The sequence below is a fragment of the Gobio gobio genome, assembly GCF_949357685.1.
Source record: "Gobio gobio genome assembly, chromosome: 6".
Classification (NCBI taxonomy): domain Eukaryota; kingdom Metazoa; phylum Chordata; class Actinopteri; order Cypriniformes; family Gobionidae; genus Gobio; species Gobio gobio.
The window spans coordinates 7,507,584-7,519,528 of NC_137102.1; the positions used below are offsets into that span (position 1 = coordinate 7,507,584).

Consider the following 11,945-nt stretch of genomic DNA (forward strand, 5'->3'; position numbering starts at 1 on the left):
GTGGCTCTTTCAGCAGATAATGCTCCTGCCACAAAGCAAAAATGGTTCAGGAATGGTTTGAGGAGCACAACAATGAGTTTGAGGGGATGAGTTGGCCTCCAAATTCCCTCAATCCAATCGAGTATCTGTGGGATGTGCTGAACAAACAAGTCTGATCCATGGAGGCCTCATCTAGCAACTTACAGGACTTGGTGCCAGATACCACAGCACACCTTCAGGGGTCTAGTGGAGTCCATGCCTCGATGGATCAGGGCTGTTTAGGCAGCAAAAGGGAGGACCAACACAATATTAGGTCATAATGTTATATAGGGATGCAGTGGCAGCTGGTGATAATTATTTTTGGGGGGGCTTTTTTTCCCCCGACGGGGGTGGGGGTATAGTATCAAGATGCATGTTGACTAAATTCAAGCATTAAAGAGAAAACATCTTTTTACACATTCATTTCCCACATATCAGTTAATGAGGAAAGGAAAAACAAAAGAAAACAGCAACAACAGACTAGCATGTTGACTACTTGAACATACATTTTGCTCTCCTTTTTTTCTGGCCAGCACATTTCTCAATGACTCTCTGATTAAAGTCAGTCATCTCAGTAGTGTCATCATGACGTTTGCATTGTTCAGTCAGATATTTGAGGTCTCTTACCCCCGTTGTTGTCCTCAAAACTTCAGTACCGACACTTTGAAATAAAAGACAAGGAAAGCAATAAAGGGCATTGCTAACAACACATCCAGCCAGCCACCTACGTTTCTCATAACAATTGCGTGAAGCTCAGAGTGTAGCTTCATCCTCTGTCACTGGCCTGTGCTGGATTTGTAAATCGCGTTGGTCTGGGATCCTTTATCTTTTTTTTCTTCCAGCGGACGCCTTGTGAAAGAATTTGGTTTAACTGCTGCCATCTCTACGAAAGTGATCATCCTAATAAGGTTTTGGCGGAGTCGGAGTGACGATGTCGCACTTTCGCTTTAGTGGCCAAGAACGTAAAGTTGAATGACAGGTGACGAGAACCAATCAGATTGGATAAAATAACATGTCTCCAATCTGATTCGCCAGGGACGCAGCAACCTGCGTCCGGAGGAGGATCTTTAAGAAACCAATTAGAGACCATCTTCAGGTCACATGCTGCTCGTAGATTTTTGGACTCAGATAGACGTCCATTTGTCCGGCGTCCCTCGTGCATGAAACCGCATGAAACATATTGAAGAACATATAAAATAGTTAACCGATCAAAGACAGTTTTTATTAAATGCTTACTAACAGCCAGCACATCGTATGAGTAAACTATTTTATTTTTATTTCATTTTTATATAATTTTTGTATAGATGTATATTTCTAGAATTTTAATGGGGACGGCGCCCCAGCGCCCTCTATTGACCAGCCGCCACTGTAGGGATGAAACCAGTTTCAGTTTCATTGTCCAACACGCACGCACGCACGCACGCACGCACGCACGCACGCACGCACGCACGCACGCACGCACACACACACACACACACACACACACACACACACACACACACACACACACACACACACACACACACACACAGGCAAGGCAATACAACAGTGGACATTGATGCAAGTGGGACATTCCACATTCAGACATAAATAATGATAATAAAAATATCATCATAGAGCTTATTGAAAAATACCAACTATATTTTATTTCAGATAAAAACATGGTCTTTGATGATGATTACATACATGTACATGTATTCAAATACACAACTATTTTATACATAGCTACTGCTTAATCAAATATTTGAAAAATGTAAAGCGTTAAAGATTTATTCACAAAATCACATCAATGATGTCCAAGACTTAAGAAGTAAAACTCTGGTGTGAGCTAATTTTGGATTATAGTCATCACAACATATCAATTTGTAGCTTTATGGTTGGCTGTTCAAAGCTTTATTTGAATTAAAGCAGCTACAAAGCTTCATTGTATTGCACTGGAGTAATGTGGCATCAGCTTTGTTAATGACACAGGTAACACAGGTATTTACAATCACATGATTACAATACATTACAGCCTTTTCACTTATCTAAACATTAACATGACTGGTGATCAGTGTATTTAAAATAGTCTGCAGTCTTGACTTGCTCGTGATTGTCAATGACATTTACTTTTGCGTCCATCACGTACATGTGTATGCGGCTCTCTGGGCAAAGCGGTCGTTCATGCTTTGTGAGAGGATACTGGGACAGAAGTCTTCTGAACTGTCTCTGTGATTGTCATATCCAATACTCTCTGTTCATTCATAACAGATGCTATAAAACTGGAACTTTGGCTGCGAATAAGGGAGAAAATGCCTCAATGAATTAAATGAACTCAAGCACACCAATCAGATAACACATTTCAATAAAAAGAAGCTAGAAATAGATGCTCTGGAACTTACATTCATTAGTTCGTTCGCAAATGAAACCAATACGTTCTGTGCAGAAAAAGTCGTTCCAATTGCCCTCGTGTATTAAACCGGCACAGTCTTCCCCAGCCTCGTGACCGTGGCTCCAGTTATCAGGCTGTCCAAGTTTCCATTTCCTTAAAAAAATCAGACGAGACTAATAAAGGAATGTATACTATCACTGCAATCTCCCCTCTATATTACAGTGGATCCTCACATTGTGTGTTATACACTTGTATATACACTGGAGTAACAACAATAGAGTTCATGGGTGTTTTATTTCATAGATTCAGCTATTATTGACTCACGTAAAGTTGGGCAGGCTCCCATCCACCCATCTCCAGATGGTTTCCTCTATGCTGTCTGTGAGGCCCAGCCAAAAGTAGCCTTTTCCAGAAATCTGCCTCTTTATCCAGAGCTGTGATATATAATAAAGAGTGCATTGTGCCACACATATTTATAGAGTGATATTAGGTCTAAAACTCAAGAGTAATATAGATAATTCTGTTTATTTAAGACGTATATTACATATTCAAGAGAATAGCATCCAAGATTTACCTGCTCATCTTCATCATTGATGATCAGCATAGATGAACTCTTGTTGCTGCATCTTTCCATCGTTTCATTAAAGTTCAGAGTTTCTGTTGGAACTGAGAAGTAGTAACATTTGTCTCTGAAGCTCCTCCACTGAGGTGGGCACCCTTTGATAAAAAAAATACATAAGACATGTTGTCACATCTCCATTTGTGCTGGTTATGTATAAATCAAGCCTCAATCAAGTAATTGCCCCAAGGGGATGAATAAAGCCCTGAACTAAAGTCTTCATGTTGTAAAAATGGAAATCGGGATAGAGATGCAAACTGGCATGTGCTATAATCTCTATGTGCAATGCATCTTTTTAGGTTTTCAGGTTTTTGTACGGTTTTTATACTTTAAAGTAAGACATCATTTATGCACAAATTGTGGTTTGTGGGATTTTGACAACTTTTAAAGTGCCCCTATTATGCTATTTTAAAGGTTCCTAATTTTCCTAAAGGTCTCCTACAACAGGTTTACATGCATCCAAGGTCAAATAACACTTTCTCATAATATACATTGCACATCACCTCTATCTCACAGTGTTTGAAACAGTTCGATCAAGGATCCAGTCTCTCTAAACCCCTCCTTTCTGAGAGCCTACTCTGCTCTGATTGGTCAGATGGCCCAGTCTGTTGTGATTGGAATTGAAACGCCTATCTCTGAATTTCAGCTCCAGAGGCTTCCTCAGCGCTTGATGCACAATGGCGCTGGTTTTACCCATAGATTGTAAAACAAGGTTTCTTCAGGTTTCACCAAGTCTTTTTTAGACATTTTTAACACCATTATGAATGAAATTTAAGACCTATAAAGGAAATGCAGTCACAAAATTACTTGCAAAGTAAATTAATTTATTAAAATTGAACAAATCGATAAACTTTTATCGATAAACTTGCACTTCCCCAGAGCTCAATCCCACCAGGATATTTTTTGTACTGAATTTGTGGTGGTAATTTCCAGAAATGTGCCTAATTAGGATACCACATTTACTGTATTATGTATTATGTTAGATTCACGATAATCACACATGACAACAGAATAAACAAAGTGCATAAATCTTGTTTATTTTGGTATCTTGGCATTATTTCGTGGTGAAATTACGAATTATGCAGGATCTCAAAAAATGCATTGTTGGTTTTTCGTTGTATTCCGTAATCGTGGAAATGCGAAAAGCTGGAGGACTATGAGCTGAAGAATAAAATCTGTTTTATGTGTCTGTGGTACAATCCGAAAGAGACTCGTGGCAATAACACGAAAGCTGATTGGCTGCAATATAAGATGCATGTTGGTCTCATTTGTTGTCATAATACAGCAAATTATATTTGGACTAGCGAAAGAAAGAACTACAACACACACAATTAAAAAAACATTCTTAAGCGCTGCGGGAGCATTTCAATGAGCATTAGATGTAGCGTTACATGGAAGTAAGACAATTAAGACCTATTTAAAATGATTTAAGATCTAGAACTCAATACTTCAGTGTATTTAAGTATTTTTAGACTACTGGGGCGGCAGTGGCTCAGTGGTTCATGTAGGTTGTCAACAAACCGGAAGGTTGGTGGTTCGATCCCCGGTTCCACCTGACCAAGTGTCGAGGTGTCCATGAGCAAGACACCTAACCCCAGCTGCTCCGACGAGCTGGATGGCGCCTTGCATAGCTGACTCTGCCGTTGGTGTTTGAATGGGTGAATGTGAGGCAATGTGTAAAGTTATTTGGATGGCCATTGGTCTGTTAAAAGCGCAATATAAATGCAGTCCATTTACCATTTTGAAATTCTAGACTTTTTTTTGACTTTTTAAGACCCAGCGGAAACCCTGGTAAAAGGTTTTATCGTATCAATTCCAGCACGAGTACCCATCATTTTGAAGTGCATGCAAAGTTACAATAAAGATTTGCAGCGTCTTCACGTTATTTCGTCAATACAAACCAAACTCTTCCAGGCCTCAGCTACGGCCGGGTCAATGTAGAGCAGCCAATGAAGGCCATAGACTGGTATTATGCAAATTTGTTACATTGTTATGTAGGTATGTAACAAGAAGTGAGACACACCTGACGACTCGTTTCAGCAGTTCAGAATCGATTCTTTCTTTTAGGAGACAATAACTTTATTTGTGATGTAACTTTGATCTTTAAAACTTTGCAAACCGTTTACATTCATAAAAAGCTATATTACACACTACATGAAAGGTAATATTCAAAAAAGCATAATGGGGCACTTTAACTTATATACCAGTGAAACAAAATACATCTCAGAGTACAAATGCCAAATATTTTGAGATCCTTATTTTATATAAAACTATCCACTTTACACACAATCCAAATGATTTATTCTGTATAAACTATACATTTCCTGGATTAAGTGAATGTAAACCGTGAAAGAGAACATAAGAAAAGCTTGTACCTGGTGTACTTGTTGGGGGTGGCGCTACCTGGCGGTTGACAAAGCCTTGTGGATCTAGCGGGGGCAAAACTACCTGTGCAGGAAGTCCTGGTAATCCAGGAGGTCCAGGTGGGCCAATGGGGCCAACGGGCCCACGGGCTCCTTCTAGTCCTGCAGGCCCAGCTGGCCCTCTGAGTCCCTGGGGCCCTTGTGGCCCAGGAAGACCTGGCTGACCATCTCTTCCGGGCAGACCAGGTATACCGGGGTCCCCCTTCTCTCCTGAAGGCCCCACCCTGCCCCCTGATCCTCGTGAACCCTTTGACCCAGGGCTTCCTCTTGACCCAGGTGGCCCTTTCAACCCTGGCACACCAGGAGGCCCCGTTGGACCCCTTTCTCCTTTAGGCCCAGCAATACCAGGTCCTCCTTTTTCACCAATTTCACCTTTCTGGCCAATTTTGCCAGGCAGTCCCTGGGACCCTTTGTCTCCCCGAGGACCTCTTGGACCAGGAGGACCTGAAATTAACGACAAAGAAATGAACTTCCACTTGATTGTCTAAAAGACCAAAAAATGCTGGTGGTGAAAATGAGTTATTAGGGTAGATTCAGATTCCTAGATTCAGCCTGATGACACCCCACATGACCACAAAGCCATATTTTGGTTGTGAATTATAGCTCCAAATATCCTAATTTTATAAATTCCATAATTATAAAATATATATCTGTAACATTTTACAACAAGGTCCCATTAATTAAAGTTAGGTGAGTTGGGGAGGGGGGCTAGATTGTTGAGGGCTTTGTAAACAAACAGTGGCAACCGTACAAACAAACAAATTACAACAATCAAGACGTGATTAAATAAAAGCATGATTAACTTTTTATACTTATAAAGGGTTTCAATGTGGCAAATTGACAAAGGTGATAAAAGCAGGCGGTAACAATAGCATTCATTTGCTTGTCTATTTAAGACTAGTATCGAGATCAAATCCTAGATCCTTAAAGTCAGAAGCAGTGTTGGGTGTAACTAGTTACTAAGTAATTAGTTACTGTAATTTAGTAAGGGATTCCCTTAAAATAAGCCTAAGGGATAACTCTTAATTTTTTTCTTTAATTTAATTAGTTACCTCTGATGTAATTAAACTAAATATTGTGTATGAATTGTAGAATAATTATATATAATAGAAATAGTGGCATTAACATAAAAATGTAAAGTCTAACTTTAAAATGCATGTTTTTTTGTATCCTTTTCACATTTGTAATAGTTTGGTCAGTTAATAAGAATAATTTATGTAGTTTTATATTATTTATTTGAATGAATTAAAAGAGCCGTTTCATGTTTATCCTTGAATCACTTAACTAGTCAAGGTTGATATAGGATTTAGAAAGTAATTAGTAATTACTAATAAGTAAATAAATACTTTGTGGAGAGAGTCATTTGTACAGTAATCTAATCACACTATTGAAGCCTCAGAGCGTTATGAATCAGTGTATCGAATCAGCGGCTCGGAGAGCCAAAGACACGTGATTTCAGCAGTTTGGCGGTTTGACACGCGATCCGAATCATGATTCGACACTGATTCGATACGCTCCGAATCTCTTCATGAAGCAGTGAAACATTGTGTCAATGATAATTGTATCATTGTTGTGCTGTTTTTTTGTTGTTGTTTTTGTTCTGTTTTCAGCTATTTAATTCTTCAACATGACAACATATTTGAGAATGTAATACAGCGGTCAGCAAACTAGAGATAATCACAGAAGCGTCCCGGTTTAATAGTATTTGTAGCTCCTCCTAACTTAAGAAAACAGGCCGTGTGACTATGAGGAATGATTACCTCAAAATGTACGTCCGTATGCGAGTTCGAGGGATTTTACTTGAAATGAAAAACATTGACCTCTTTAGCTGTTGTCATGTGCCAGTTATTATCCCATGTTCCATAGGCAACTGTTGCCGACCCCAGGTGTAATATTTTGTAAAACAATAATACAATAGAAAAAGGAATTATTAAATTGTGTATAACAAAACAGAATTGATTTAAATAGTGTCTACATTTGATTAAAGGGTTACCTCAGTGATTTAGCATTAAGGTTTGTATCAGTAGTAACCCGGTAGTATATTTGAATTATGGTACTTTCCCCCCTCATATCCCCCTGAGACGAGAGAATTATGCATTTTATTTCTGGAAAAAAATCCTCAGATGACGCATATATCGTCATTTTGCATCACCGGAGGATTTTTGGCTAGAGGCCAAAACCCGCGCACAGGGGAGGGATCTCTCTCACAGAATGTAAATGCGCACGGCCGCTCGGCTCGGGCATTAATAACGGAGCGGTGCTGAGCAAAGTCTTTCAACTTTTCAATGAATTCCTATGAAAGTTACGCTTCCATAGGCATGATATGAAAACGCTCCAGACTGGACATGCATCGTGAATGACGGCCGCGCTCACCTCAGCTCTTCGCTCTCGTGATGAATGAAATCTGACTCCTGCTGCGTCTGTGACCTGACTTTCGTTCGGCTCACTCACACGTTATTGAAAAGACACGTTCAGTTTTTAATTGTAGTGTTTATTCTCTAACTGAACTAAAATATTTTATTACTATGAATATCAAAACGACGGTGCCGCGGTGGGCAAGTGATAACCAGTTGCCGTGACTTTGGGAGTGGCCTCGTAGGGCAGCGAAGCAAGTGCATTCTGGGAGTTGTTGTCTTTCATCCACATGAGACAAAAATTCATTTTCTGTCTTTTCTCGGTCTAGAAGGCACCAAATTCAAAAATAACTACTACATAAATGACACAGTTTAAATACACATTCATCTTCCCAGCACTGAAGTGCCCCTTTCAATGCAGGCCTATAGCCTCAGCTCTTACCCTGAAGGATAGTGAAGTTTGTGATGATCTGCGAGTGTTTGCTGTCGACCAGTTTCATTTCCTCCATGACTATAGAGAGGCTGCTGACTTCTTTGTCGAGTCTGGCAGCGATTTCCTCCTGCTGGGTTTTGAGCTCTGTGCTTTCCGCCTTGGTTTCTGCCACACTGTTGTTCAGCCCCAGCAGCAGGTCCGAGTGCCGGGTCACCGTCTCAGCGCAGGTGCGCAGACCATTCAGATCCACGCTGATCGCTCCGAGCAGCTGCGTGGCAAAGCTGACATTCCCTGTAATGCGATCCATTTCCCCCTCATTGCGGTCAATACGTGCCTCCAGTGCATCGAACTTCACGGAAGTGGCATTGTCGTGGTCCCGCTGCTGGTCCATGAGTTCACGCAGGCTCTGGTCATGGCCGTCTGTGATGACCGAGGCGTTCTGTACCTGCTCTGAAAGCGTGTTCAGCTGAGAGGTCATGTCCTCCAGAGAGTCACCGTTAGAGCGAGTCAGAGCAGAATTATTAGCAGCTAAGGCCTGAAGGTTCTGCACCTTCTCCCTCAGCCAGTCGGCATCCGCTTTGGTCTGCCTGGCCACCTGCTGAAGGCTCTGATAGTCGTTCTTAAGCTTCTGGACAGCCTGGCTGGTGTCCTCGACTGACCTATGGAGGGTGCTGATGAGGCTCCTCTGCTGGGTCTGGGTGAAGTTCAGAGTGCTGATGCTGTGAGTGTTTTGTCCCTGTTCGTTGGCCTGCACCTGAAGATCCGTCTGGAGCCGCGCCGTGTCAGTCTTTAGTCTGTCAATCAAGCTGCTGTATGAGGTTAAGGTTCGGTTCACTTTGCTGATGACGTTGGCGTTGCTCTCCAGCAAATCTCGCAGTGAGAGGTGTCCGCTCTGCATGTCCTCGCCGGCTAGCCGTAGCTCATCGAGAACAGCTCTGTTGCTAGAAGCCTTCACGGCAACATCGCTGAGCTGCTTCTGCAAGGTCTGAATTTCCGACTTGAAAGAGAGGAGTTCACTGGTGGCGTTCTCCGACTTCTCTCCCGTTTGATCATCTGCACATCAAATATAGAAGTTCATTAAGATAAAAAAAAGCACCAAGTGTAAATAGCAACTAGTGAAAATAACATATTTTCTTAGTGATAGATGATATTTACTCTAAGTGCAGATAGTGATATATTCTATTTACACCATGTAAAAGTAGCAGTTCTTTGCAATATGTGTAAATAGTAATTAGATGCTATTTATACTTTATTTTGACAGATACATACTATTTGCACCTCAGTATTGTTGTACATAAACAGGATGCAATAATAACAGAGTGTAAATGATTATATGTATTAAAATTATTAAATGGATGCCGCCTTCATGGGACAATAAAAGCCCTCCCTACACCGACCCCTAACCCTACCCAATAAATGCTTTTATTATTATTAAACATTTGGTTAGGCAATTTATTTCCACTTTTAGAACATTTTCTTTATTTTTATTGAAATTAAATGCCTTTCCGATGTGATATGTGATGGGAAAAGAGAGAAGAGCGAGCTCTGCAAAAGGCGGATTCGAACCCGGGTCACTCGCGTTAAAACCAAGATCTTTAAGCCTTACGCTTTACTGACTGCACCACTTAAGACATTGAAATATAGGCGTCTTTTTTCAATCTCGTTTGGCCCAAGCAGGCATTGTTAGGCAGAGCTAGAGCGAATAGCACTTGCCAACAAGGCACGCAATTTGCACTTGGTGTAAATAGACACTCTGTAAAAAAAATTATTCAGAGCAGCTGATTCAATGATATATCAGAGTGTCCATAAATATAATATTTAATGATTAATTTAATGTAATTTTTAATGGCTGCTTAATTAATTTTAATGACTTGTAATCATCAAGTAAAAAGTAATTTCAGAAAAACAAAATATTTTAATATATTTATATTTCATACTTTTAAAATATTTTCAGGATAATGGTTTTCCAAATTTTATAAATGATTAATTCATAGAAATCACACCACATTATATAATACAACCTATACTTTCAGTTATTATTTGTCATAAAAAGGTCCCACCATGTGACTTAGATTTTTCTGAGAAAAGTTTATCAAATATATTTGTAAAAAATAAAATAAAAAAAAAAGATTATAATAAACTACCTAAGGTTTTATTTTCAACAATATCCTTAATGATAATGAGGTATTTTTCTTCATTATGATATTACATTATGATATGATATTATGACATATGCTGTTGTATCACCATCATTGTTTTTGACATAATATTAAACAAAATACATTTAAATTCAGAAATTAAAAACACGCCCATTATAAAAAGGTGTATTCAAATCGTTGAATGTATAAAATGCACTTTTAATAAATTTTTGAAAAAAACTAAATTAATAGATAGGACGGAAAAATTAAGTCAGTTATGATATATCTATTGGGCAACATCTCAGGTCTACTGGACTTACCAAGTTTCTTGAGGTCTGTCTCTACAGCCATGATTTTCCCTCCATATTTCTCCATACCTTCTGTTACATTATCCATCCTTTGGACAACTGTGGGACACACATTACAGATGCCAGTCAAACCTCGTCTGTGATATGGACTATAAGTGTACTATAAATCCTGAAGTACACTACCAGACAAATGTTTGGAATCATGAAGATTTTTTAATGGTTTTGAAAGAAGTCTCTTCTGCTCACCAAGGCTGCATTTATGTTATTAAAAATACAAAAAAGCTGTAATATTGTGAAATATTATTAAAATGTAAAATCACTTTTTTCTATTTGAACATATTTTAAAATGTCATTTATTTCGGTGATTCAAAGCTGAATTTTCAGCATCATTACATAGAGTCACACCATCCTTCAGATCTAATATGCCGATTTGCTGCACAAGAAACATTTATTATTATTTTCAATGTTGAAAACAGTTGTGTACAATTATTTTCATGATTATTTAATGAATAGAAAGTTCAAAAGAACAGCATTTATCTGAAATATAAAGCTTTTGCAACATTATAAATGTCTACACAGTCACTTGATCAATTTAATGCATCCTTGCTGAATAAATGTATTAATTTCTTTAAGTCACGCAATTATTACACAATTATTGTTTTTTTTAATAATAATTCTTACTGACCCAAAACTATTGAACGGTAGTACAATGTTACAAAAGCTTTCTATTTCAGATAAATGCTGTTCCTGAAAAAAAATTGTACACGACTTGTTTCATAAATTTACATAAATGTTTATTGAGCAGTAAATCATCATATCAGAATGATATCTGAAGGATCATGTGACTCTAAAGACTGGAGTAGTGATGCTCAAAATTCAGCTTTGCATCACAGAAATAAATTACATTTGAAAATATATTCAAATAGAAAAAAGTTATTTTACATTTGAATAATATTTCACAATATTACAGCATTTTTTGTATTTTTAATAACATAAATGCAGCCTTGGTGAGCAAAAGAGACTTCTTTAAAAACATAAAAAAAACTTTTGTCTGGTAGTGTACGCGGAGGCTGCTTGAGACTAATCTATGAGGTTTCCTTCAAAAGGCTGATCGTTTTGACCCGTCTGGACATGATTCAAAATGTTCAACTTATCCAGTGCACATGCATAAAAATACAACATAAATTCCACACATAGAGTCATGCAGGAAATACATGACACTTCATTTCCTCTGGAATTTGGAATGGATCCTGAGGAGTCTTTATCTGAGCATCTCCAGAG

At 38.8% G+C, this 11,945-nt stretch overlaps 1 protein-coding gene across 1 annotated transcript in view; it reads right to left on the reverse strand.

Annotated features, from left to right (window-relative positions):
* Positions 1 to 1,627: 1,627 nt before the first annotated feature.
* Positions 1,628 to 11,945, reverse strand: part of colec12 (collectin sub-family member 12) — a 59,171-nt gene continuing 48,853 nt past the window's right edge. Inside the window, exons 4-10 of the mRNA XM_079819873.1 lie at positions 10,677 to 10,763; positions 8,228 to 9,271; positions 5,384 to 5,875; positions 2,964 to 3,106; positions 2,714 to 2,823; positions 2,400 to 2,542; positions 1,628 to 2,291 (exon numbers count right to left, since the gene is read on the reverse strand). Of these exons, the coding sequence (XP_079675999.1) occupies positions 2,272 to 2,291; positions 2,400 to 2,542; positions 2,714 to 2,823; positions 2,964 to 3,106; positions 5,384 to 5,875; positions 8,228 to 9,271; positions 10,677 to 10,763 (2,039 nt within the window). The 3' untranslated portion in view covers positions 1,628 to 2,271. The remainder of the gene's footprint in view (positions 2,292 to 2,399; positions 2,543 to 2,713; positions 2,824 to 2,963; positions 3,107 to 5,383; positions 5,876 to 8,227; positions 9,272 to 10,676; positions 10,764 to 11,945) is intronic.